General features: G+C 45.4%; 1 protein-coding gene across 2 annotated transcripts; it reads right to left on the minus strand.

Moving 5' to 3' along the window:
• Positions 1-270: 270 nt before the first annotated feature.
• COPZ1 (COPI coat complex subunit zeta 1) lies at positions 271-27499 on the minus strand. Of its 2 annotated transcripts, none has more exons than XM_053556772.1 (9): positions 27437-27499; positions 11170-11238; positions 8619-8700; positions 7960-8051; positions 6056-6111; positions 3851-3928; positions 3645-3696; positions 2469-2507; positions 271-1642 (listed from the first exon to the last, which is right to left on the minus strand). In XM_053556772.1, exons 1-9 carry the CDS (start codon positions 27452-27454, stop codon positions 1595-1597), a joined length of 534 nt encoding a protein of 177 aa, XP_053412747.1. In that variant the 5' UTR covers positions 27455-27499; the 3' UTR covers positions 271-1594. The 2 variants fall into 2 exon arrangements, with proteins under 2 accessions (XP_053412747.1, XP_053412746.1); XM_053556771.1 differs by lacking the exon at positions 271-1642 and adding an exon at positions 1650-1879.
• Between the last annotated feature and the right edge of the window lie 400 nt (positions 27500-27899).

The following is a 27899-nucleotide window of genomic DNA, read 5'->3' on the forward strand; positions in this document are numbered from 1 at the left end:
CTTTGGGGTTGGTGGGGGAAGAACTCAGTTCCCTGGGACTCCCACTGAGAAAATACCATCTCCACCCTACCCCTGGCGCCAATTTCCAGGCGAGGGGACGGAGAGATGCCAAGGAGGCAAACAGCACCGTAAATTAGGGATGGGGGATTGCTGGGGAGTCTCCGAGGTAGCAGGGAAGAAATATTGTAAGATGGGGAGAGGGGAGGAGGCTGGAGGAATAGGAGTAGCTGCCAAAAAAAGAGGAAGAGGAAAAGAAACATCACACAAAGGCAGTTTGGAAAAAGAATCCGTTTTATTCCTCTTTGTACACAGCAGTGTATGAGGGTGGCTATCTCCTGACTCCATACATTTCTTACACAAAGATGCCCCCTTAAATATGCCCAGCTGTCTGCCCCATTTCAGTGGTAAAGAACTGGCAGTTAGTGGGTAGGGCAGAATGCCTAAATCTCAGAAAGGTTTTGTTAAGACATTTTTGTGGGGAGGAAGTTTTGGGTCAAGGGGCAGATTAGATGCAAGTGTGGGTGTTGCATTCTCCATCTTCCTGGGGAAATCCGAATCCCAAAGATTTTATGAAGAAAGGCACCTTTCTCAGCAACCACGGGGAAAAGCCCAGACCTACTACTTAAATGTAAGGCTGAGGCAGAGAGAGGACAGGGTTAAGCAGCAGATTGCAGACCCAAGGCAGAGGAGTGAACACGTGGGGGAGTTGAGGGGACCAAGAGAGCTTTGAGGCCCAAGTCATAAATTCTACTCCTCCATTTCTGAGCAGAAATTCTTCCTCCCAATATTAAAGTGGAGTTTTAGTCCCAGGGAGTGGCTGTGCTCCAGGGCACAGTGAGGACAAACCATGCAAAGATCCCATGGATAGTAAAGAGTAAGGTAGGTAGCTGACGGAGGGATGGACACTCATCACAGCAGTTTTGAAGCTATATGCCAGGATCTGGGTAGAGAATGAATTTTTTAAGCTCTATCCAATAATATGTAAATCACTGTTTCTTATACACTGTCCCATCAGTAGGAGCTATTCCCAGTCTCTTTCCCAAGGTGAAAGACAGGATAGTAAGAAGGAATGGGAGAAAATGCTGAGGCCAAGTGGGGCTGTGGCTGAGACTGGATACATCCTCACCCATCCCACCCCCACTCATTGTATAAAAAATAATTCTCTCTTCCTCCCCTTGCTGGACATATGGGCTGTTGGGATAAGGCTGGGCAGAGGCAACAGGAGGGAAACACTCAGCACATTCTTTCTCCTGCTTTGATCTGCAGCACAGCTACAGCAAAGGGCCCAGAAGTCGAGGAGAAAATAAGGGGGTAGGAGAGCATGGGAGCATAATCCAGTCTAGACAGGAACAGGATACTTCCCCAGCCCGGTATCCAAATCTGCTGGGAGCTTTACTCCCAGAACTGCAAACGGTAAGAAGGAATAGGAAGTGTTCAGGGGGCTTGGGTGTGTTTGTAAATAGATAGGATGGAGATTTAAGGATCCTTATGATCCCCAAGATGGCCCTGAGAGTATCAGTTGGGGGACTGGATGAGAATTCACAGCAGACGTGGATTTTTTTAAGGTGCTGAGGAGCCAGGAACATTGAGGTCTTCACCGAAGAAGTGACCACTTGATCTGTTCTTTGGCTGACTGCAACACCTGTAGAGACAAGGGCAGCAGTGAGGCGAGGCTTGCTGAGGGGCCACGATGGGGATGAAGGTTGGGGATCTCCTTCCCCTCACTTGCCTTCCCTGTCCTTAGAAGAATGGGGAACAGAAAATCCCCAAGGGTAGAGGAATGGGAAGAAGCTCTCTCTAAGGCCCTAGAGGATTTTCAGTTTGGGAAATTCCAAAAAAATTCAAATCCACTGGGGGGATGAAGAGAGAAGAGGTATACCTGGGAGGAAAGAAAAAAAACTGGGGGTTACTAGACATATGTAAAAATGGCAGAGGGTGGTTACCACATCCAGATGGACTTCTTGGGAAAAATACCAAGTCAAGTGGGTAGAAAACAGAACCCCTCCCTTGCCCTCACCCCCTTTCCCGCATCAGGTAGACAATCTATCTGCAGTCAAGGTAGCAAAATGGATCTGCAAAACCTGCATATTCTGGAATATGCATTTCCAGCTTAGCCCTCATTTGAATAATAAGAGAAAGAGAGAGAGTGTACACATGCACACAGACCATCTGCTTAAGGCAAGCCTCTGCTGGGGAATAAATCACTGAACGAGGCATCAGGCAGGGAGGGTTTGAAGGGTACAGAGCAAAGCTGACAGCCAATGCTCACAAGAAACTAGAACAGGAGTAGGGAGTGGGGGTAGGGAATGTTTGGCTGTATGAGTCCAGTTTCTCAGGAATAAGAGGGATCAAAGATGTGTCTTCAGTCTTCTAGGCTCATTTAGACTCGGCAGGGGGGCAGGAGGATGCTACTCTAGTCTCATTAGTGGCCCAGTCCATCTAAAAAGGAAGAATGGAGAAAATCATACCTGGGACACTGTCTGCTCCGTGAGGGGCACATCTTCACCCTGTGGCACACAGAGACAAGCATTTAGTGTGGGAGAAAGCTGGAGTAAGACCTGATTGGAGCCTGGTAGTAGAGAAGAAAAAGGTGATCCTTTAAACTGAAGCAAAGTGCAGAGCACTAAACTTCTCAGTCCCTGTTAAGGATTAGGACAGTCACAATTTAACTTGGCCAGAGGGACTGTGAACACAAAAGGGTCATTTCATCCACCCTCCATTTTAAGGCAGGAGGACTTCTTAAAAGATCGCCCCTCCCCCCACTCCTACTAATCATAGTATTATCTGGTCTGTAACTCCCTCAACTTGGGGGCAGGGGACCTGACTCCCTAGTCAGAGACCTCCCCTGAATATCAACACCGCTAGGGAAAGAATGGGGGGAGCCAGGGGAAGTTTGATGGATCCCGCAAGGCCTGATGGGTAACGACTGCATGTTAATTTGAAGAAATAAACTGCTGCAACAGCAGCCTGAGAAGAGAAAGGAGGAGTTGGGGGGGCCTCTCTCTTGCCACATAGAGACATATGTTAGAGGAGAAGATTAAACTATGCAAATGGAGCCCACTGCAGTTAAGGGAGAAGATTTCCCATTACCCAGCACTGTCAGCCTTCACTATGTGGAGGTCAGAGCCAGGACATTCTGTGAATGGGAAGGTTTGCTTTGCTCAGACGTCTCTGTACCCCTCAAATTTGCTAGTGGGCTCTCTCTGCACTTGGGAGACTTCTGTGGTTAACTCAGGGCCCCTTTCTGATATCACTAATACCGAAGGGGACTTAGGTTCCAGTAAATAAGTACTTCCTGATAGAGAGGTATTGCCCTCAGTTACATAACATTTTAAAAGACAAGAAAGGCATTCCTCTACCTCACATGATTGCATCCATCCTTCAAATTTCTTTACAGTTTCAGAAAAAGTTTGTTATTTCATTATTCAATCAGTAAATATGTATCAAATATCCACTTTGGGCAAAGATTGTATGAAATGCTAGGCACCAGGTTAAGGGCAGAAATAAGTTCCTTCTGCTTCCCTTCTATGGGACAAAGGGAAAGGAAGGGAAGAATTAGGCTCTATGGACACATTCAGCAGGTCAGAGGAGGGTGTCTGTGAACAGATGGGAGTCCACACGCAGGGAAACACATTCTTCCTTACCCTTAGTGCCACCCGGTGTACCACTTGCTGGGGATCACTCTCTAGGATCACTCTATGAAAACAAAGAAGAGATCATTGCGCACTCTGTCCTGAAGGACCAACTTAATGTGGGGAGAGGACCTCTGGCCACTTGACATGCTGGACTGAAGACGAGGACAGTTTACCCCATCCCATCAAGCCAGATCCAGGCAGGTCAGAGAACTCACCCTCCATCTACGATTTCATCCACAGCCAAGAAGAGACCCTCCATGTTCTCCAACAGAGCTCGCTTTTCTACATTTTTCCTGCATCCCCAAGAGAAAAGAAAAACCAGCCTGTATATGAAAGGAATCCTAGGATGTTATTTGAATTAGGGACCCTAAACTAAACCAATAAATGTCTTTACCAACCACACAAAGAAGTAAATAAGGTGAAGAACTTTTTAGCTAATCTATTCTAAATCCCTTCCTTGTTTGCTGAGTAGGATCAGGAATTTCTGGAGATTTAAAAAATAGTCACTTCTGACTATTCAAGGGTTGATTATCCACAGCTATTATTAAAATTTCTTTCCTACCTGCCATGATGCTGCCCATAATACTGCTCATAAACACTGACATCAGTGGGTGGAAAAAAGGAAATAAACAGAGTTTAGACTCAATCTGCAGGTAGTAGGAGGTGAGGAGGGGCTGAATGCAAACCCTATTTGCATTCAAGCTCTTACAAAACTCCAAAGCATGTTTCTTTTTTTTTTTTTTTGTAGAGACAGAGTCTCACTTTACGGCCCTCGGTAGAGTGCCGTGGCCTCACACAGCTCACAGCAACCTCCAACTCCTGGGCTTAAGCGATTCTCTTGCCTCAGCCTCCCGAGTAGCTGGGACTACAGGCGCCCGCCACAACGCCCGGCTATTTTTTGGTTGCAGTTCAGCCGGGGCCGGGTTTGAACCCGCCACCCTCGGTATATGGGGCCGGCGCCTTACCGACTGAGCCACAGGCGCCGCCCCCAAAGCATGTTTCTGCTCCCCCTCCTCCCTCTCCCTTACCAGCTCTGCTCAGACCCTGAAAAGAAGCTCAATAAGGGGGAACAGTCAGGGTTTGCATATACCAGCCTCAGATCCGGTGGTTGGTACATGTGGCCTGTCATATCCGTCAGTTTGACTCTTTCACTAGATTACCCGAAATGAAGTCTATTCATTCACCTGGCTAAGAAATAAATCATCCTCTTCCTGAGGAAATCTGAGCCATTTGCCCTGCTGATTTGTGGGCCTGAGAGCGCCTGCTGTTCTGCTCCGGATGGCTGTCTGTACTGGGTTCACTTGGGAGCTGCTGGGGGAATGAAGTTCAGAGCCCTGGATGTTTTCAAGAAAAGTATCTTATATTTCTTCCATTGCCCATCTACATGGAGAGAGGGCTAGTGGGGAGGTGGAAAGGGAGGAAAGGATGAATGGCACATTCTCCTGGTACTTAGAAGGGAAAAATTAGGGCTACAACTGAAAAATTGAGAGTGCTGCTTCCATTCCCAAGGTAATGATGCATTATTTGGGATACTTCCTTAGGTCTGTCCTTCCCCTACTTCTAATGTAAAGAAAGAAGCCCAGGGCCGAGCGCGGTGGCTCACATCTGTAATCCCAGCACTTGGGAGGCCAAGATGAGTGGATTGCCTGAGCTCACAGGTTCAAGACCAGCCTGAGACCTCACTCTAAAAATAGCTGGGCATTGTGGTGGGCACCTGCAGTGCCAGCTACTTGGGAGGCTGAGGCAAGTTTGAGGTTGTTGTGAGCTCTGCCATCACAGCACTCTACCAAGGGCAACAAAGTAAGACTCTGTCTCAAAAAAAAAAAAAAAAAAAGCCCAGGAAAACACCATAAGGATACTTAGAACTTTGACAGAGACCCTAGGGATTATAATAATAGACATGGAAGTGAAGATTCTGCTGCCTCCTAATCCCCTTCCTTAGTAAAAGAATTATTCCATGGGAAGGACATGTTCTTCTTTTTTTTTTTTTGTTTGTTTTTTTTGTAGAGACAGAGTCTCACTGTACCACCCTCGGTAGAGTGCCGTGGCGTCACACGGCTCACAGCAACCTCCAGCTCTTGGGCTTACGTGATTCTCTTGCCTCAGCCTCCTGAGCAGCTGGGACTACAGCCGCCCGCCACAACGCCCGGCTACCTTTTTGCTGCAGTTTGGCCGGGACCGGGTTTGAACCCGCCACCCTCGGCATATGGGGCCGGCGCCCCACTCACTGAGCCACAGGCGCCGCCCAGTACATGTTCTTCTTCCAGTCTTCCCCACCAGAGTGAATTACTCTGAAATAATAAACCCGACTTCTAAAACTAAATCAAGTCCTTTGGCCCTCTCCCAATCCCCTCCAAATCCCTGGGCCTGAAGAACAGTTACTTTCTCTCCCAAACTGATATCAAGAATGGCCTGCTCACCTCAACATCTGGCTCAGTGAGTCGAAGAGGCAGTTCAGAACAGCCATAAGCATCAGCTGTTGGGAAACAGAAGGGTAAGCTGCAATGGCCTGAAAGCTGCTATATAAAAACAAAACCCTTGAATGCATTAAGTCTCAAAAGACAAAGGTTTTCACAAAGGACCCAAAACATAAGGTAGAAAGGAAATGAAAGCATACAGGAAAAGGACCTGCAGTATCTCACAAAACTAAATTCTACTACGTGATCCTACAATTTGACATCTCTTTTAGCCAAAAGTTCAAATAGAACTCTCCTGTCAGATATCTTAGGTAGAGAAACCATTAACCAACCAATTACTGAGGTCAGAGGAAGACTGCAGACATAATGGAAAGAACATGGGCTTTTTTTTTTTTTTTTTTGTGGTTTTTGGCTGGGCTAGGTTTGAACCCGCCACTTCCGGCATATGGGACCAGCGCCCTACTCCTTGAGCCACAGGTGCCGCCCAGAACATGGGCTTCTGAGTCAGACAGATCTGGGCTTGAATCCCCCCAGCTGAGCCATTTTCTAGTGTGCAACCCTGAGAAAGTTATTGGGTTGAATTACTTGAAACTGCAATGGTCAAATACAAGTAATTTTATATGGTTCTTCATGGTTTGGTTTCCTCATCTGTAAAACAAAGGCACTAATATTCTACAATTCACAGAAATGGTATAAAGTTTAAATAACCTCTAAATGTAGTTCAAGCTAGGCAGGCACCTGTGATTCCAGCTGAGGTGAGAGGATTGCTCGAGGTCAACAGTTTGAGACAAGTCTGAGTAAAACAGCCAGACACCCACCCCCCAACCTGGAGATACTCCCCCAACCCAAGTCTCTTAAAACAAACAAATGTGGCTTGGCTCCAGTAGCATAGTGGTTACAGCGCCAGCCACATACACTGAGGCTGGCAGGTTTGAATTGGCCTGGGCCAGCTAAACAACAATGATAACTGTAACCAGAAAAAAAAAAAGCCAGACGTTGTGGCAGGCACCTGTAGTCTCAGCTACTTGGGAGGTTGAGGCAAGAGAATCGCTTAAGCCCAAGAGGTTGAGGTTGCTGTGAGCTGTGACGCCACAGCACTCTACCAAGGGCAACGTTGTAAGATGCTGTCTCAAAAAAAAAAAACACAAAAACAAAGGGCAGCGCCTGTGGGTCAAGGAGTGGGGCACTGGACCCATATACCGGAGGTGGTAGGTTTAAACCTGGCCCTGGCCAAAAACTGCAAAAACAAACAAACAAACAAACAAACAAAAAAAAAAAAACAAATGTACCTTATAAAGTAGGAGCTCAGTAAGAGCTGATTCTCTCAGACTTTTACTTTTGCCTCAAACTACCTGGGGGCTTATTTTTACTTATCTACTCTCCTAGAAATTGCTACCTGAGGCAAATAGCTTTTCCTGCATATAGGAAGCAAATTAGGACTATAACCACAGTCTTCCCAAGTGAACCTTTCAGAATGTATAGCTTCAACATGACTCCCGAGAGTTGTTGGGTAACTGACCCAAACTCAGTCAGGTATGGAGCCTTCAAAGCAGGAGCCAAGTGTCTCCCACCCCCTGACCCAACCTTGGCCACACCTCAGAAATCTATCTTAAAAAACGCTATCTAGAAAAAAAAAAACAAAAAAACAAAAATGCTATCTAGGGAAGGGTATTAACACATATGTGGAGTTTACTATATGGAAATAAAAGATCTGAAAAAACTTCCTTTCTAGGCTGATTTGTTTGCTGGGCTGTGTTTGAGAGGCTGGTGGGGGATTTCTGACAATTTCATTAGCCCAGTCAGCAGCAGAGAAGTATGGCTCTACCAGGGCCCCAAACTAGCCGCTGTATACTGCCTTCAGTTTAGGAAGTGGAATCAGAGATAGCAGGAGGGGTGGGGACACTCACCTCATTTTCATAGGAGCTGCCGATTACATAGAAATAAAGATCGATACTGCTTTTGTATACCACTGTCAGACCTTCCAAGAGGGCAATTTCGCCTGGGGTGAAAGAAAGGTGGAAAGAATGGGTGGCCTGAAATAAGTAAGTTTGGGGCTGAGGTAATAACCTACCAAGACCAAAGTTGATCTGCTCTTTCTGGGTAGTAGCAGAAAAGAAGTATAAACTTGAGAGAGTCTAAATGTGTCTTTTCCTCTAGTCACCTCCTCCCCACTACACTTATTTCCCTCCTTGTATATGAGACAGGATACTAGTCGATCCTTCGGAGGTGAAAATGCAGAGCGGTCACCTTTACAGACTTCCATTTACCTGCCCTAATGGATGCGGTACAATAAGCAGAGCTGCAGTTAAATTTGTCAAGTGAGGCTCATAAATCCAGGGACTAGACAGGTAGCTAACAGCCAACCTTCCAGCACGGTATTCCCGCGTGAGGTACACTCACCTCCCCATTACATTTCTGAAGAGTTTATTATATGAGGAGAGGAGGAAAAAAAAAGAGAAAAAGGAGGGAGAGTCATTTTATCCTTTCTCCGAAGTCCTGTAGCCACCCCCCTTCCCACCACATAGTTCCCCTCAACACAGGGAGTAGCAAAAGGAAAATGACCTACTGTCGGTCCGATGGGTCTTATTGAAAATGTTCTTCTCAAATGTCTTTTGCTCCTTGACGCTGGGGTAGGTGTCATCATAGTACTGGTCAGAGGGAAGGGAAACAGGGTTAGGTCATTACATTTGAAAATTCAGAATGGTTAGTGACTATGTTTTTCCCTGGGATCTCAGATTTCTCTCCTTCAAGGCCTGGGACAAAGGAGAACTACTGACATGGAGAAGGACCACAGAGTCAGGAAATGAGCAGTGAATAACCAAATTAAAAAACAAAAATTAAAGACCCCACTGTAACCAACCCCAGCTCACATATCCAAGAGCGTCTGAGGATAGAGGCCTACCAGCCCTGTGATGAAGCTCTGCTCCTCTGTGTTCTAGGATAGTGCTCCTGAGACCATTCTCATCAAGGGCTACCTAGGAACTACCCCATATCCAGAAGCAATGCCAGAGAATACACAAACACCAGAAGCACAGAACACTCTCTTTAGATCCTCACTCACTGTATGAAGCTGAGGAATAGGGAAAGGCTCCAAAAACCTCCTCTAAAGAACCCTGCCCTGTGGTCTCTGGTATCATAGCTTTCTTTTCTGCAAACTAAAAGGAAGCAAGAGGCAATCTAGCACATCACTGAGCCCACTCTCAGGCTCTCCCTGGCAAGGGGGTGGAGATGCTGGCTGCTAAATCACTCTGCTCTTTAGGGGCTAATCCGTCGCAGTCAGCTGAAGACCTATGACAGGTCTGGCATTTAGTAACTGGATAACTGTTTCAAAAGGTGTCCTGCATAGTTACATCCAATTACAGGAAGGAACAGCTGGTGAATTCTAAACTAATCTCTACCTGCTGATTGATTTATGCTATGCTCGCCCGGAGTTAATACACCAGGGACAGAAGAAATTTCTGCAGGAGGAGGAGGGTAAGGAGGGAAAGAAGAGGGGTGTCCTTTCCTTTCTCTTTCAATAGATCCAAGTTGGAAACATCACTCTAAGAAACAAGCTTGATGATAGGTATACACCTGGGACTGGAACCCTAATAACTACAGAGGGTGCCAAAAAAGTGCATACACATTTTAAGAAAAGAAAAAACTGGGGCAGCGCCTGTGGCTCAGTGAGTAGGGCGCCGGCCCCATGTGCCGAGGAGGGTGGTGGGTTCAAACCCAGCCCCGGCCAAACTGCAACAAAACAAAAAAAAAAATAGCCTGGCGTTGTGGCGCGCGCCTGTAGTCCCAGCTGCTCGGGAGGCTGAGGCAAGAGAATCGCATAAGCCCAAGAATTAGAGGTTGCTGTGAGCCGTGTGAGGCCGGCACTCTACCCGAGGGCGATACAGTGAAACTCTGTCTCTACAAAAAAAAAAAAAAGAAAAGAAAAGAAAAAACTGTACTTATTAAAATTGTAATACTATGTACCAATAACAAAAGATGAATACAAATCACATTGAACGCCTCTTGTAATTGCAGAAGTCAAATGTGACTTGAGTATTACAAATTTAATACAGTTTTTCCCTTGCTTATAATGTGCATGCATTTTTTGGCACCCTCTGTACAAGAGAATATCCTGGAAAAACCCAGAAAAGTTCACCAGGGAGAAGTTATAAAACATGGGCAGGACAGGCTGCTTCTAATATCCAGATACTGCTTTTTAGAAATCAAGGCTCCAAAGCTTTTCCTTACCCTGGAGCTGATAAAAATGGAAGTTAAAGTCTGAGGACAGGCTGGGCGCAGGTGGCTCATGCCTATAATCCTAGCACTCTGGGAGGCCTAGGCATGTGGATTGCCTGAGCTCATAGGTTCAAGACCCCATCTCTGAAAATAGTGGGCGCCTAGCTACTTGGGAGGCTGAGGCAAGAGGATCTCTTGAGCCCAAGAGTTTTTTTTTTTTTTTTGAGACAGAGCCTCAAGCTATTGCCCTGGGTAGAGTGCCGTGGCATCATAGCTCATAGCAACCTCAAACTCCTGGGCTCAAGCCAGTCTCCTGTCTCCACCTCCCAAGTAGCTGCAACTACAGGTGCCCGCCACAACGCCTGGCTATTTTTTGGTTGCAGCCGTCGTTGTTTGGCAGGCCTGGGCTGGATTCGAACCTACCAGCTCAGGTGTATGTAGCTGGTGCCTTAGCCGCTTGAGTCATGAGCCCAAGAGTTTGAGGTTGCTGTGAGCTGTGATTCCATGGCATTCTACAGAGGGCAACAAAATGAGACTCTGTCTCAAAAATAAATAAATAAAATAAAATAAACTCTGAGGACAGCAAGTAGGCAAGTAGTATAACTAGGACAAAAGAAAACTTCGTTTCTATCTGGAGTAGTGAAGGTCAGATGAAAAATTTTTGAAAAAATATACTATCAAGGGCGGTGCCTGTGGCTCAAGGAGTGGGGCGCTGGTCCCATATGCCGGAGGTGGCGGGTTCAAACCCAGCCCCCGCCAAAAACCACAAAAAAAAAAAAAAAAAAAATATATATATATATATATACTATCAAGGAATATGAGTTAATAGGATTTGTCCCAAGATTCAAATCTCAGAATAAGTCTTTATCCTGCTCCTGAACTAATTTGAAAGGGAATCTCACCTTGGCAAAAAGTCGATCTCCATCATTGTCCAGAATCAGGATGGCTTTGACAGTATACAGGGAGGGTTCCTGAAGAGATATGAATATAACTTCAGTCCTGAAGGCACCCACCACCATTAGCAAACCAGATAACTTCCCCCTCCTCCCACTGGGGCTGCAAGAGGATACAGATACATACAGTTGCCTCTGTATGTCCCCTACCCCAATGTGGTTAGATTTTTACTTTTCCCATTGAGAACAACCAAGTGGTAAGTAAACTGAACTGAAGGTTTACTTCAACAAAGCATTTCAACAAAGGACTACAAAGAAGGATAAGAGAAACAGTTTCTTCGATTCACAGGGAGATTAATCAAGATAGGCCATGCTATTATTATAGTACAGTTATTTTCCAAATTAACCTCTTTCCCTGGTCTCCCATGCACAGGTGGGTATGGAATGTGATCAGATTAATTAGTAGGCACTGAACATGGTCATTTGAAAATAGGTTGAATGCCTAGCATACTTGGAAGTTTCTGCAGTCCCAATGCAGCAGCAATGCAGAGGCATAAAGCAAGCCTTCCCTAAACCACCTACACACTTGAGCAGAGAGAAACGAGTGTCTGTGTGTGCACGCGCATGCACACACACACACACAGCCAGTTCTGAATGCAGACTAGTAAGACAGCCATCTTCCAAAACCTCTCCTATAATCCCCAGTACCTCCCCTAATCACAACCACTTAATTTGCTAAGACAAAAACCAACCTGAATTTGAGGGGAGTTAAGAAGCAGTGAGAAGATCTGAGAAACACTTTGAGTCCTGGTGATAGTAAGCAAGAGGGGAGTTTTCTTTCACTACCAAGAATCAAATTAAGGATATTGGCTATTGTAAAGGAATCACAGCCTCAGTCTTTTTTTTTTTTTTTTTTTTGAGACAGGGTCTCAAGCTGTTACCCTCCATAGAGTGCAGTGTCACAGCTCACAGCAACCTCAAACTCTTGGGCTTAAGCGATTCTCTTGCCTCAGCCTCCCAACTAGCTGGGATTACAGGCGCCCACCACAACGCCTAGCTATTTTTTTTTGGTTGCAGTTGTTGTTGTTTAGCTGGCCCAGGCTGGGTTCAAACCTGCCACCCTCGGTGCACGTGGCTGGTGCCATAACCATTATACTATGGGCACCGAACCATCAGCCTCAGTCTTTTTCTTTTGCAGTTTTTTTTGCCAGGGCTGGGTTTGAACCTGCCACCTCCGGCATATGGGGCCGGTGCCCTACTCCTTTGAGCCACAGGCGCCGCCCCCATCAGCCTCAGTCTTGATGGCTACACTCAACTCCCTTTTTCAACTGTAAACATATCACTTCGGTCTGGTGTACTCTCTTCTCTACCCCAGCAACATTCAAAAACCCAGCAAAAGTAGGAGAGGAAAAAATGGAAGGGAGAGGAGACATTGATAAGCATGTGGAAGGTGTTTGCAGCTTCACATCTTTGGCATTTTTTCTTTTTAATTAAATCATAGCTGTGTACATTAATGCAATCATGGGGCACCATGCACTGGCTTTATATACAATTTGAAATATTTTCATCAAACTGGTTAACATAGCTTTCCTGGCATCCTTTTTTTTTTTTTTTTATTACAGAATCTCTCTCGGATACAGTAATCAGAGCTCACTACAACCTTGAGCTCCTGGGCTCAAATCATCTGGCTGCCTCAGCATCCCCATAAGACTATGGGCAGATGCCACCATGCCCCATTAATTTTTCTTTCTTTTTGTTTTTTTAATAAATCTTTTTATTTTATTTATTTTTTTTTTTTGTAGTTTTTGGCCAGAGCTGGGTTTGAACCTGCCACCTCCAATATATGGGGCCAGTGCCCTACTTCTTGAGCCATAGGCACTGCCCATAATTTTTCTTTTTTGAGACAGTCTCACTCTATTGCCCTGGATAGAGTGCCCTGCATCATAACTCACAGTAACCTCAAACTCCTGGGCTTGAGCAATGCTCTTTCGTCAGCCTCCCAAGCAGCTGAAACTATAGGTGCCTGCCTTGACACCCAGCTAGTTTTTCTATTTTTAGTAGAGACAGAGTCTCACTTTGCTCAGGCTGGTCTTGAACTCCTGAGCTCAGGTGATCCACTCTCCTTGGGCCTCCCAGAGTGCTAGAATTACAGGCATGAGCCACTGCATCCAGGCTATTTGTTGAATAATTAAGAGAATAAAGGAAGTTTGAGAATAAATTAAAATTTTCTTGATGCAGTAAGCATCTGGGAGACTTTTATAATTAGACTTCCACATATAAGTGGATTTTCTGGTATGGCCATTCTGGGTGATATCACTACGAATCTTATCTCTCCTCTGATAAACACTCCTTAGAGATGTCCATCCTGTAAACATTATACTTTAGAATAAACAAGATACAAAGAACTCCTATCTCAAACCAAAGGACTCTGTCATCTAGTAGAGGGAAGTCCTCTCCAGTCTAGTCTAAAAGATCACAAATAGAAGCAGGTCTCCTGATTCCTCACAGACAGACCTTCCCATTAAGCAGACTCAGTTCTATAGTAACTTGGGTCCTCAATTCACCAAAAGGGAGACATCAATGGGGATGAGTTTCCTTAATGGAAGGAAAAAAGTCCAAAGGGAAGGAAATTTAGAAGAAACCATTTTTCCCATAACCTTTTCCCGGGGAATCATTGGCTTTGCTCCTCTATCCACACACAGCAACCTCACAGAGCTGCTCATTAGTTTAAAGTAGGCATTAATCTGGCATAGGAAAGTGGTTCTTGCAGCCATAGAGTCTGGCATCCCTAGAACCCAAAGAAAAGAAAAGCCCTAATGGCCACCGGCCAACTGGAAGAGTCAGACAATATCCTTTGTGGCCAACAGGATATGAATGCCTAAAACAGCTACACTGGCAAAGAGGGAAACACATCCCTGGGTTCTGCTCCTGGTCATTTTCACTGGCTTCAGAGAAAACGTTATCAAAGAAACCTCCAAAATAGAAACATTGGATCTTCCTGGTAAGAATAAAAGACAGGCCAAGGAAGGCAAGGAGAAAGACCAGATTTGACTATTAGAGCTCTGAAAGAGGAAAGAAGGCGTTATAGAAAAGGCTGCTCATTTCAAACTTCCAAAGGAAGAACCACATTAAATAAAGCTGAGAATTTAGGCAAGAGCTTAATTGCTGCTTTAATTCTCCACTCTGCTGTAGCAAGGGCCAGCAGCTTCTCCTTTACTTCTCCTGCCACCTCCTGACTGCAGCTGGTTCCACTTCAGCCTGGGGCCTTTACCTCTCAGGAGAGGGGAGGGCTACCAGTTCTCCTCATGCCATAAAACCAGCCAGTTTAAAGGCCCCAGAAGCCATTACTGATAATGTAATTTCATTTTAAGTTTTTGCAAAGGGCAACTTTATAAATAACTCTCAGCTACTGAGAAATGGTTTTCCTGGACAATGGACTAGATTTGACCTTGTAACGCATTAAATGCTGATTGTTGAGAAAAGACCCTGTAAGCTTAGGGCCATATTCAAAGGATTTAAAAGGTCTTTTCTTCCTTCCCACTCCCCAAATGGGCAGCTGCTAGAAAGCTTTCGAGACAAAGTTCTGTGATGCACTGACTTTCAGAGAGCCACAGCCTGAGTGTATAACAGAACTTCACCTCAAATGCTAATGGTGCCTGGAAATGATGTATAGGCAGATTGGTTTGTGGGAGGCTGGGTGGTTCAGACAGATTTTCATTATGTTTTTATTATCAAGAAAACTAGAATGTTCTCCTCAGGACAAGTGAAACACTACTGAATAAGCAACTAGGCTGCTGAAAATGAGTCTTTGATACCAGAGACTTCTGAAGCCTGGTAAAAAAACATCAACATCTCCCAGAACCACATTGAGGAATAGAGGAGAAGAGTCATTCCTAGTGCTGCCCCCTGTGGGCCTTCTGGATGACATGCAGCTTCTTCAGGATCACTCATTAGCAAAAATAAGTAAAAAGGCAGCTCTGGTCTCTGTGCCTGCAGCTCAGCGGCTAGGGCGCTAGCCACATACACCCCAGCTGGTGGGTTAGAACCTGGCCCAGGCCTGACAAACAACAATGACAACTATAACCAAAAAATAGCCTGTAGTCTCACTCTACTCAGGGTGACAATAGTGAGACTCTGTCTCAAAAACAAACAAACAAAAAATAAAACTGGCAGCTCTGCATAAAAACTATTTGTGTGTCCTGTGAGACAAACTAGTAGACAATATTCCGTGGTGTGTATAAAAACTAATAAGTGGGCAGCACCTGTGGCTCAGTCGGTAGGGCGCCGGCCCCATATACCGAGGGTGGCGGGTTCAAGCCCGGCCCTGGCCGAACTGCAACAAAAAAAAATAGCCGGGTGTTGTGGCAGGCACCTGTGGTCCCAGCTACTCGGGAGGTTGAGGCAGGAGAATTGCTTAAGCCCAGGAGTTGGAGGTTGCTGTGAGCTGTGTGAGGCCACGGCACTCTACCGAGGGCCATAAAGTGAAACTCTGTCTCTACAAAAAAAAAAAAAAAAAACTAATAAGTACTGTAATCCCAGCTACTTGGGAGGCTGAGGCAAGAGAATCGCCTAAGCCCAAGAGCTGGAGGTTGCTGTAAGCTGTGATGCCACGGCACTCTACCGAGGGCAACAAAGTAAGACTCTGTCTCAAAAAAATAAATAAATAAATAAGTAAATAAATAAACGAACAACAAACTAGTAGAGATGACCTCTGAAAACCATTTACAATGTCTAAAGTAAGAGAACATTTTGGGATAAAATCTTGGTAAGCCACCCAAAATCTGAGAGAATAGTGTTTGGAGCAGGCAGACAGAAAAGTTAGAAGCTAGATTAATTATTTGATTCATTTAAGGGAGAAAAAAACCAAGAAGCTTTCACAGAGTTAGAGGATGCTACCTGCGGAGCTGAAAGATCACAAGAATCTGGCTGAGATTCCTGTCAAGTTCTTCATTCCCTGCTTAAAAAGAAATCCTTAGAGCCACAGCAAAAGGGGGTACCTTGACCTGACAATAGGTCTTGACCAATTAGAAACTATAACAAGATGCTTTTGTTTCATCCTATTTATAAAGTAAAACCAAGATGGTAAAAGAAAGTAGAAAGAGAAATTCCTAGATACCACTCCAGCAGGTATTTTGCTCTCTGACTCTGTGCCAACTTTTTTAAAATTAAAAGCTCCTCTGGGGTTAAGGGCTCCAATTTGCCAGCAACAAGCCTATGGACTTCAGATAAAAAGAAAAGAAATAGCTAAAGGGTTGGACAGGGAAGAGCAGTTTTCACAAAGCAGATTGGATTGAAGAAACACTGCTCAGAAAAGAATAGGAGCTACAGGGTGGCACCTGTGGCTCAAAGGAGTAGGGCGCTGGCCCCATATGCCGGAGGTGGCAAGTTCAAACCCAGCCCTGACCAAAAACTGCAAAAAAAAAGAATAGGAGTTACAGGTACCACAAAATATTACTCAGGCAGTACCTATGGCTCAGTGGGTAGGGCGCTGAACCATATAGCGGAGGGTGGCAGGTTCAAACCCGGCCCCAGCCAAACTGCAACAAAAAAATAGCCGGGGATTATGGCGGGCGCCTGTAGTCCCAGCTACTCGGGAGGCTGAGGCAAGAGAATCGCCTAAGCCCAGGAGTTGGAGGTTGCTGTGAGCTGTGGGATGCCATAGCACTCTACCGAGGGTGATAAAGGGAGACTCTGTCTCTACCAAAAAAAAAAAAAAAATTACTCATCTGATATGAGAACACACATACTGGCTATAAAGAGAAAACTGGCCAGCTGGGCGCAGTGCTCATGCCTGTAATCCCAGCACTCTGGGAGGCTGAGGTTGGTGGATCGCCTGAGCTCAGGAGTTCGAGACCAGCCTGAGTAAGAGCAAGGCCCTGTCTCTAAAAAAAATAGCTGGGCACCTGTAGTTCCAGCTACTTGGGAGGCTGAGGCAAGAGAATGGCTTGATAGACACACTGTTCATGATTAATGAAAAAAAAGAGAGAATCACTTGAGCCCAAGAGTTTGAGGTTTGCTATGAGCTATGACTCCACGGCACTGTACTAGGAGCAAGAATGTGAGACTCTGTCTCGAAAAAAAAAAAAAAAGAGGGCGGTGCCTGTGGCTCAGTCAGTAAGGCGCCGGCCCCATATACCGAGGGTGACGGGTTCAAACCCGGCCCCGGCTGAACTGCAAACCAAAAAATAGCCGGGCATTGTGGCGCCTGTAGTCCCAGCTACTCGGGAGGCTGAGGCAGGAGAATCGCTTAAGCCCAGGAGTTGGAGGTTGCTGTGAGCCGTGTGAGGCCACGACATTCTACCGAGGGCCATAAAGTGAAACTCTGTCTCTACAAAAAAAAAAAAGAAAAGAAAAAGAAAAGAAAAGAAAAAAGAGGAACCTGAACACATGTCTTAGAAAGAACTGATGGCAACAAGAGACACCTAGAAAGATTTTTCCTATCTGACAGATACAAACCATGGAAAGCAGTCACCAATGGTTCTAACATTACAGGAGGAATGTCTCAAAACTCCCACAATCCTTGTCTTATATATAGCCTGAATCAGCCATTAACTCAACTTCTCCCATTCTCTGAGACTCAGCCTCCTCATAGGAGAAATCAGAGGCTTGACCTAGATCAGTTAAGGCTAATACTTCTTTTGAGTTAGGGCAGACCTCTTTGATAAGATGATGAAATTTATGGACCTTGTTCCCAGTAAAATACACATTCACAAATTTTTAGTATTTCTTTCTTTTTTATTTTTTAGAGACTGAGTTTCACTTTATCGCCCTCAGTAGAGTGCTGTGCTGTCACAGCTCACAACAACCTCCAACTCCTGGGCTTAGGCAATTCTCTTGCCTCAGCCTCCCGAGTAGCTGGGACTACAGGCACCCACCACAACACCCGGCTATTTTTTGTTGCAGTTTGGCTGGGGCCGGGTTTGAAACCGCCACCCTCGGTATATGGGGCCAGTGCCCTACTCACTGAGCCACAGGTACCACCCAATTTTTAGGATTTCAAGGCATTCATAGACTCAGGTTCAGAATTGAATGAGATTTTCTCTGAAGAATATAATTTGGTGTGGAGCGGGGAGGAATAAAAGAGGGAAATGAGAGATACTTTTATAAATCATCCCTTCTCCTCTATCACCCAGTAATGACTTCAATAAATGAGTGTATGGCCTTCATAAATTAATAAATATGATTGAGAAACTACAACCAGCAGGGGGAGTGAAGGCCAGCACCATACCCTCCCTCAGCTTTCAATGGCTGAATTTGGTGACTATGAAATGGGCAAGACAAAGATAACCAACCGTCAAGCTCTGCAAAAATGCAAAGTCTCAAGCCCTTTCTTAAAATTCAGAAAAATGTTTTGCCTAAGGGTCATACAGTAACGAATTCCTTTCTCTCTCCCTTTTTAAAAATTAGTTAATTATTTTTTAGAGACAGGATCTCCTACTGTTCCCCAGGGTGGAGTATAGCGGCACCATCATAGCTCACTGCAGCCTTGAACTCCTGCACTCAAGTGAGCTTCCTGCCTCAGCCTCCCAAGTAGCTGAGATTACAGGCCACACCACTATGCCCAGGTACTTTCTAAATTTATTTTAGAGATGGTGTCTGGCTATATTGCTCAGGTTGAGGCTTCAAACTGCTGGCCTCAAACAATCCTCCCACATTGGCCTCTCAAAATGCTGGGAACTACAGGAGTGACCCACCGCACCATGCCCCTAATTCTTCAACTATCATGGAAATGAACAATCACAAAATTGATGGGCAAAACAGCATTGCTGGGAAGAGAGATGTATCAGACTATACTCCATACCTGAGGCCTGAGAACAACATTAGAACTTCCCGCCTTCCCAGTTTGATAATCCGGAAGCCCTCACTTAACTAGAATAAAATGCAATGGAGCTAGACCCCTTCCTGATGCATTTTTGGTCATGATTTGTATCATGATTTTTTTTTTTTAATGAGACAGAGACTCAGGCTGTTGTCCTGGGTAGAGTGCCGTGCGCTGGGTAGAGGGCAGTGGCATCATAGCTCACAGCAACCTCAAACTCCTGGGCTCAAGCAATTCTCCTGCCTCTGTCTCCCAAGTAGCTGGGACTACAGGCACTCTCCATAATGCCTGGCTATTTCTTTGGTTGCAGACATCATTGTTGTTTGGCGGGTCCAGGCTGGATTCGAACCCCCCAGCTCAGGTGTATGTGGCTGGCGCCTTAGCTGCTTCAGCCACAGGCGCTGAGCCTGTATCATGATTTATCCTTCAGCCCTCCCAATATCTACTTCTGAAAACAAAAAGCTAGTCTATGGGCTCAGCGCCTGTGGCTCAAGCAGCTAAGGCGCCAGCCATGTACACCTGAGCTGGCGGGTTCAACTTCAGCCCGGGCCCGCCAAACGATGGCTACAACCAAAAAATAGCGGGGCGTTGTGGCAGGTGCCTGTAATCCCAGCTACTTGGAATGCAGAAGCAGGAGAATCTCTTGAGCCCAGGAGTTGGAGGTTGCTGTGAGCTGTGATGCCACAGCACTCTACCCAGGGCGACAGCTTGAGGCTCTGTCTCAAAAAAAAAAAAAGCTAGTCTATGAAAGACTTAAATGACAGTCTCTATGTTATCTTTCAGTCTAGTTATGCCCCCAAATCAACCCTGAGGAAGAAGTGCTCTCTTTTCTGGTCTCCCTTTTTAGTCTCCCTCTAAAATTACACAATAGGAAAAGACTTTACAGAAAATTGGGTGACAGAGCTAATCAGGCTAAGTGGCTGTGGATGGGGATATCTGCATTGACAGCAAGAAAAAAGCCAAATGAGACAGGTTCACCTGCAGCACATATGACTTAGGTTGTACAACAAAAAGGGCTTCCTAGAGATGGGTGTAGTCAAACACCAGAAGAGATGACATGGGCTAGGGAATCTAAGGCTAAGAGAGATGTTTCTAATAAGCTGATGTGAGAAAAACTATTGAGCCCAGAAATAGGGGAGGCAGGGGGTGAAAGGGCACTTGCCAGTAGGAACATCTTACTCTGTGCATGGACTCAGCCTCTCAAACATCTTCCTCAGTTCCCCTGTGGGCACTCTGCCTTCCTTCTTCGTAATTACTCCGCACAAGTGGGTAGACAGGTACTGATTCTTTATTTCTGTTCCATCTTTTATCTGCCTTCTCTAGTTCCCCTTTTAACAACTTTTCTTATCAATATCCTGACTCTAAGCAAGTCACCTCAATGGTGTTAAATAAAAAACAGTAGTAAGGGGCCAGATGTGGTGGCTTGCACCTGTAATCCTACCACTCTGAGAGGCCAAGGCAGGTGGATTACTTGAGTTCAGCAGTTTGAGACCAGCCTAAGCAAGGGCAAGACCACGTCTCTACTAATAATAAAAAAACTAGCTGGGCATTTATAGTCCTAGCTACTCAGAAGGCTGAGGCAAAGGGATCTCTTGAGCTCAAGAGTTTGAGGTTGCTGTGAGCTATGAGGCCATGGCACTCTACCTAGGATAGAGTGAGACTGTCTCCAAAAAAAAAAGAAAGAAAGAAATAGTAGCAAGTATCTAGATGAAAAAGACCCTAAACTGGCCACTAGGCTCCCTCAAATATCTGTATAATTCCATTCATCCTCTTCCCTCCTAGGACAGACCTGGCTTCTCAAGGGTTTCTTCACATAAAGGCCCCCTCCTCCTCTTTCAACCATGTGACAGCTCCCCTAGACCTCTGATATAATTTATACCTTGCCAGGGACCAACTCTTTCCCACCACTGTGAAGGAGAAGGAAAAAATATATATAAATATGTCGGAAATCTATAACAAGGTCTTCTTGGAGGGCAAGACATGGGGAGAGTTAGAAGCAGCGTCAATTGCTCTTTGGGGGTTTTAGTTCAAGCCGAGGTCTGCTTCCAGCAATCAACCATTAAAACAAGCTGGCCAGAGTAACAGCACAGTTTATTCTGATCATTTAATTTGAAGTGTCAATAAATTAAACTTCAATCAATTAAACTAGGTGTGCAATAACCCAGATGGACACCCCGACACCAACATAATCACAATAAAAATTTTTATGGCTGCCAGGGACCTCACTGGGGGCAGTGCTGGCACTGCTCACGCCCTAGCTGAGAAATATATCTCCACAACACAGGAATGAGGAGATTGCTTCGCCTAACGAAATGGAGAGGCCAGGCACCAGCAAGGACGCAGCTGGGAGAGGGGCACAGGGGACTGCCAGGAACGAGATGGGAGTGCTTTGGGGCTTAATGTAATTGATACCTTTGCCCAGAGCAGGGGGAGGGGGCATTTAGGCCAAGTACCTCTACTGTTAGTGCCAAAGGAATTTAACAAAAGCCCCATTAAGATGATTCAGGAAGCAAAGGCCATGGAGCAGTATCAGTCTTTAAGAGTCATTGATGTATTCTACACAGTTTCCTCCTACATATATACTCATACCCTTATGAACTTTGCATGATCTGATTTTCAAATGGGACTTAGAATTTGGGATTTGGTCATTGTTACAGGATAAAACAACTAGGAAGGACAGAATTGGAAGTCTAGTCTGTAAAGCAGTGGAGAAGCATTCACAAGGTGAATTCGAAGAAATTATATAAAAAGATCTAGACTGCAAGAGTAATTTGGCTATGAGGGGACAGGAGGAAGGGAACAGTCATTATCTTTAAGATTTCATAGGTTATTAATAGAGAATGGTGACCTGCAGAGATCCCTTTTCATTCAAAACTCAAAAAGAGAAAGCCAGCAGAAACTGCAGGAAGAGAGGAAACAGAGTCCAAAGATGCAGGCTGAGAATATATAATTAAGCCCTGGAATGGAAGAGATGAAAAGGTCTCTTTCTTTAGAGACCACAAGGAGACCTGAGAAAGAGATCCATCAGTTTGAAAGCTAGACCTAGATTACTTAATTCAAGAAAGAAATATTGGCTCGGCGCCTGTAGCTCAGCAGGTAGGGTGTCAACCACATACACTGGATGTGGCAGGCTCCAACCCATCCTGGGCCTGCCAAACAACGACAACTACAACCTAAAAATAGCCAGGCGTTGTGGTGGGTTCCTGCAGTCCCAGCTACTTGGGAGGCTGAGGCAAGAGAATCACTTAAGCCCAAGAGTTTGAGGTTGCTGTGAGCTGTGACGCCACGGCACTCCACCCAGGGTGACATCTTGAGACTCTGTCTCAAAAAAAAAAAAAAAAAGAAAGAAATGTGATTTATTATAAGGTAACCTAAAAGAAGGGAACCTACTGTTACTCAGAAATTCCATAACCCATGCAAATTTTGATGAATAGTTCTTCTTGACCCCCTCTCACTTCTCTCTTTTTCTCAACGTCTTGTACCTGTGTGCCTTATAGAGCTGAAGATAAAAGAACATACTTTTTTTTTTTGTAGAGACAGAGTCTCACTGTACTGCCCTCGGTAGAGTGCCGTGGCCTCACACGGCTCACAGCAACCTCCAACTCTTGGGCTTACGCGATTCTCTTGCCTCAGCCTCCCGAGCAGCTGGGACTACAGGCGCTCGCCATAACGCCCAGCTATTTTTTTGTTGCAGTTTGGCCGGGGCTGGGTTTGAACCCGCCACCCTCGGCATATGGGGCCGGCGCCCTACTCACTGAGCCACAGGCGCCGCCCTAAAAGAATATACTTTAATCATATTTCCCCAAAGGTCCAGCAAAAACAGGAAAAAGAGGAAGCCTAAACAAACTTTAGGATTCCCTCTCTAAGGAGTAGCCTGTCAAATACTATCCAGGTACAGTGAACCCTTTCTTTAGCTTAGTAGACATATAAGGTGAGAACTAGGGATTCCTCACACTTTCTATAATGAAGATAAAGACCTAAGAGTCAGGAGATGTTGCTGAGCAGACAGAGGAGGGGATGAGACAAAAAGAAGTACAGAAGAAATGTGATTCTAAATCAGATGGAGCTGAATTTTGTGGGCTAGTATGTGTGGGCAGTAAGAAGAGAAAAAGAAATTTAGGAAATATCACCTGATTCTCAACTAAGGCTTCCGAACCACTGAATATAGACAATTATTTAAATTACTATTTTCTCACTTCTCCCAAGGATGGTACAAAACTAGTACCATGGTAGATACAGAAAAGTTGATTCATTACACACAATGCTTAGGGCTTAACTTTCTCATGAAACTCCAGATAAAAAAGGTTGGAACGATGGGAAAAGGATATAGATTTTTAATTGGGGGATGAAAATAAATCAAAATTGCAAAGAGAAAAAAAATTTGTAGAGTTGGGCAGCGCCTGTGGCTCAGTGAGTAGGGTGCTGGCCCCATATATTGAGGGTGGCGGGTTCAAGCCCAACCCTGGCCAAACTGCAACAAAAAATAGCCAGGCGTTGGGGCGGGTGCCTGTAGTCCCAGCTACTTGGGAGGTTGAGGCAAGAGAATCGCCTCAGCCCAAGAGCTGGAGGTTGCTGTGAGCTGTGACACCCCGGTACTCTACCAAGGGTGACACAGTGAGACTCTTTTCTAAAAAAAAAAAAAAAAATTTGTGGCTCGGCGCCTGTAGCTCAAGCGTCTAGGGCGCCAGCCACATACACCTGAGCTGGCGGATTCGAATCCAGCCCGGGCCCGCCAAACAACAGTGACGGCTGCAACCAAAATATAGCCAGGCGTTGTGGCGGATGCCTATAGCCCCCGCTACTTGGGAGCTGGAGGCAGGAGAATCATTTGAGCCCAGGAGTTGGAGGTTGCTGTGAGCTGTGATGCCACGGCCCTCTACCCAGGGTGACAGCTTGAGGCTCTGTCTCAAAAAAAACAAAAAAAGAAAATTTGAAAAGAGTTGGTAAAGATGAAGAAGGATGGCTCAGAGCTGGTAGCTCAGTGGCTAGGGCACCAGCCACATACACGGAACCAGCGTTCAAATCCAGCCCAGGCCTGCCAAACCACAATGACAACTCCAACAACAACAAAAATTGCTGAGTGTTGTGGCGGGCACCTGTAGTCCCAGCTATTTGGGAGGCTGAGGCAAGAGAATCACTTAAGCTGTGACGCCACGGCACTCTACCCAGGGCAACAGCTTGAGACTCTGTCTCAAAAGAAAAAAAAAAAAAGATGAAGGAGGATACTAGTTTAACGTTCCAAGAATTCTGGTACAAGAATTGATACTTATCTGCCAGGTGGGGTGGCTCACACCTATATTCCTAGCCCTCTGGGAGGCCAAAGTGGGTGGATTGCTTTAGCTCATGAATTCGAGACCAACATGAGCAAAAAGCCAGACCCCTGTCTCTTCTAAAAATAGGAAAACTGAAGCAAGAGGATGGCTTGAGCCCAAGAGTTGGAGGTTGCTATGATACCATGGGACTCTACCCAGGGTCACAGCTTGAGGCTCTGTCTCAAAAAAATAAAAAAAATGGGTGGTGCCTGTGGCTCAAAGGAGTAGGGCACCGGCCCCATATACCAGAGGTGGTGGGTTCAAACCCGGCCCCAGCCAAAAAACTGCAAAAAAAATAAATAAAATAAAAAAATAAAAAAAATTGATACTTGTTGAAGGGCTCAACTACAACTTGAACTTTACCTTAGAAATGAAAACAATGTAATCTAAACATTTGTACCCTCATATCAAACTGAAATTTAAGAAAAAGAAAAGAATTGATACCTGTTAGTATTTTGTCCCCAACCAAAGGTTTATATAACTGATGGCTGAAAGGACAATTTTGAATATTAAAGAGGTGAAAAGTCCATAATAAGAAAACCTATAGTAATATCAGAGAGAAACTTGTTCTGGGAAAATGAAGAAATCAAAATGTAATCATAGGGCAGCGCCTGTGGCTCAAAGGGGTAGGGCGCCGGTCCCATATGCCAGAGGTGGTGGGTTCAAACCCAGCCCTGGCCAAAAAAAAAAAAAGAATTCAAAATGTAATCATAGTTTTGACACTGTATTTCCTTGAACAAGCCCTCTTCCCCATACCTTAGTTGCCCCAACCCTTACATAGTAGCTGGGACTACAGACACAAACTACAACGTCCTGCTATTTTTTCTATTTTTAGTAGAGATGAGCTCTCACTCTTGGCTGGTCTTGAACTCCTGAGCTCAAGCAATCTCCCCACCTCAGCCTTCCAGAGTGCCAGAATTACAGGCATGAGCCACTGGGCCAGGCCAATCAGTATGTTTTTTAAAACAAAGTTCAGGGGTATCTGACCAAATTAGCAGGGATCTGTGAATGCAGCATCTTAGGCATAAAGGGAAGGAATAAGAAGAAGCTGGCTGAAATAGACTTCACTAAGGAAGAAGAGAGAAGAAAACTAAGGGAAGAGAAAATGTGACAGACTTTCACACACACATAACTCTTCCAATTTACCTTTACACACAAACCCATTGTTTAAAAAACTCTCCAAGTGGGTGGCGCCTGTGGCTCAGTGAGTAGGGCGCCGGCCCCATATGCCGAGGGTGGCAGGTTCAAACCCCGCCCTGGCCAAACTGCAACAAAAAAATAGCCGGGCGTTGTGGCGGGCGCCTGTAGTCCCAGCTACTCGGGAGGCTGAGGCAAGAGAATCGCATAAGCCCAAGAGTTGGAGGTTGCTGTGAGCCGTGTGACGCCACGGCACTCTACTGGAGGGCAGTAAAGTGAGACTCTGTCTCTACAAAAAAAAAAAAAAAAAACTCTCCAAGTATCATCTTCCTCACTCTAAGCATGCTCCTTTATCAACACATGTAGGGAACAGTCTAAAATTTCCAAAGAAACCAATTCCAAAGAATATATCCTATTCTGTTACCTGATTAAGAAAAATTGTTAACTGCCTGTACTGAAAATATTAAAAGTATCTAGGTTTTAAGTTTTTTCCTAGATTTGATCAACCCATATTATTATTATTTTATTTATTTATTTTTTTAGATACAGAGTCTCACTTTGTCACCCTGGGTAGAGTGCCGTGGCGTCACAGCTCACAGCAACCTCCCACTCCTGGGCTTAGGCGATTCTCTTGCCTCAGCCTCCCGAGTAGCTGGGACTACAGGCGCCCGCCACAACGCCCGGCTATTTTTGTTGTTGTTGCAGTTCCATCGGGGCCACGCTTGAACCTGCCACCCTCGGTATATGAGGCCGCCGCCCTAACCCATTATGAGAAAGAATTATCTCTACCTTTGACAGGTTGAAAGGGGAATTAAAACTTGCTATTCTCTTGGCTCGGCACCTGTAGCTCAGTGGGTAAGACGCCGGCCACATACACCGAAGCTGGTGGGTTCGACCCCAGGCCAGGCCTGCTAAACAACAATGACAACTCCAACCAAAAAATAGCCGGGTATTGTGGCGGGCGCCTGTAGTCCCAGCTACTTGGGAGGCTGAAGCAAGAGAATCGCCTAAGTCCAAGATGTGGAGGTTGCTGTGAGTTGTGAGATGCCCTAGCACTCTACCGAGGGTGACAAAGTGAGACTCTGTCTCTAAATAAATAAAATAAAATAAATGAAAAAAGAAAGAAAAGAGTTCTAGGAAGGAGTTTGGGAGCTAAATTCCTACATCACACACATAAACTTCTCCAAATTACGAAACAAGGCACTTTTGAAAGAAATGCTCTGGTCCAGTGCTAAAGAAGGGGTATTTTATTTGTTTGAACCAAAAAACGATTATATGGACAAGAGGACTGATACACCTCCTTAGCCACTATCATTCTCATGTAACCAGAGAGGGAGAAATTAGCATCCTAGATCCTACAGTAAGAATTCCTAAGGCCTAAATGGGGAGGAAAAAGAAGAACAGACTAAAGAGCCTGGAAAAATACTCTACAATCCATGCTAACTCTTATCAGGTATTCCAGAACTTTGATGGAATATCGATTCTTTGTCATGACGAACCTATACAACAGAGATTAACAGGAAATTGAAGTAAAGAGACAACAATTTTTTTTTTTGCAGGAATGTAACAGGGTATTTATCAAATGGAGAATCAAACTCTGAAAACCACCAGGAAGCTCCTGTGATGACAAAACACCTGTACCACGTATAGTCTTACAACTTAGGACAAGTTCGGAGGTTTGGGGAAAATTCAAATCAGGATATCATCTACAATGATAAAAAAAACAGGCAAAACCTGAGGTACCCAAATCCAGTAGGCTTATAACCCTATGTATTGTAAGGAATCCCTCTAACTTTCCACCGACTTCAGGCTCTCTCGGCTGCAGGGCTTCCTACTCTAAACCAAGGCTTAGTTCCTGCACTAGGCCACACACCTATTCCAGGGACAGCCAGAACCTTCAATCCCCGAGGGTTACCAGGAACTCCCTTTCTCCCACCCTCCGTCGGGCTGCACCCTGACTTTCGGCCCTCTGGACACGTAGCATCTCCATTGCCCCTCCGGATCCTACCAAAATCAGCGCCTCCATCTTCCCTCGCAGCTGGTGCCGACGTGGAGCCACAGAAGCAACGCGGCCGCTGATTGGATCTACGTCATCACTAGATCCCGCCTAGGATAAGAATCATTGGATAAGGGTAAGTCAGCTATCGCTCCATTGACCAATCATGATACTAATTTGCTTAGCGGAAGCAAGATATCCAGCCAGAAGGCTCAAGTACTTGATTGTCGGCTCCAACACTCAATAAAATACCAAAGCCTCACCACTTCCCGGGGCGGAAGGGTTAGTGGGGAGGGGGTTGTTTCCATGGGGAACAGAGGAAGCGCTTGTTAATTTGCAATTGGTAGGGCCGAGAGCACGTGATATTGTCCTCCGGATATAGCGACTTTAAATCCGCACTCCCTTTAGAGGGCGCTAGGTCCCCTCAGCCTTTAACACCAGCTCTCCTGAAGGAAGGCATTCACCCTATTACCCA

This window comes from Nycticebus coucang, chromosome 12, assembly GCF_027406575.1.
Source record: "Nycticebus coucang isolate mNycCou1 chromosome 12, mNycCou1.pri, whole genome shotgun sequence".
Lineage (NCBI taxonomy): Eukaryota > Metazoa > Chordata > Mammalia > Primates > Lorisidae > Nycticebus > Nycticebus coucang.

Excerpts from the sequence above, each read along its gene's own strand:
- COPZ1 (XM_053556771.1), bottom strand. Across the intron at positions 8,052-8,618 it reads TAAGACCCATCGGACCGACA|GCGAAATTGCCCTCTTGGAA; the intron begins GTAGGTCATTTT and ends CTTTCACCCCAG. Across the intron at positions 3,697-3,850 it reads GATGAAATCGTAGATGGAGG|AGTGATCCTAGAGAGTGATC; the intron begins GTGAGTTCTCTG and ends TTGTTTTCATAG.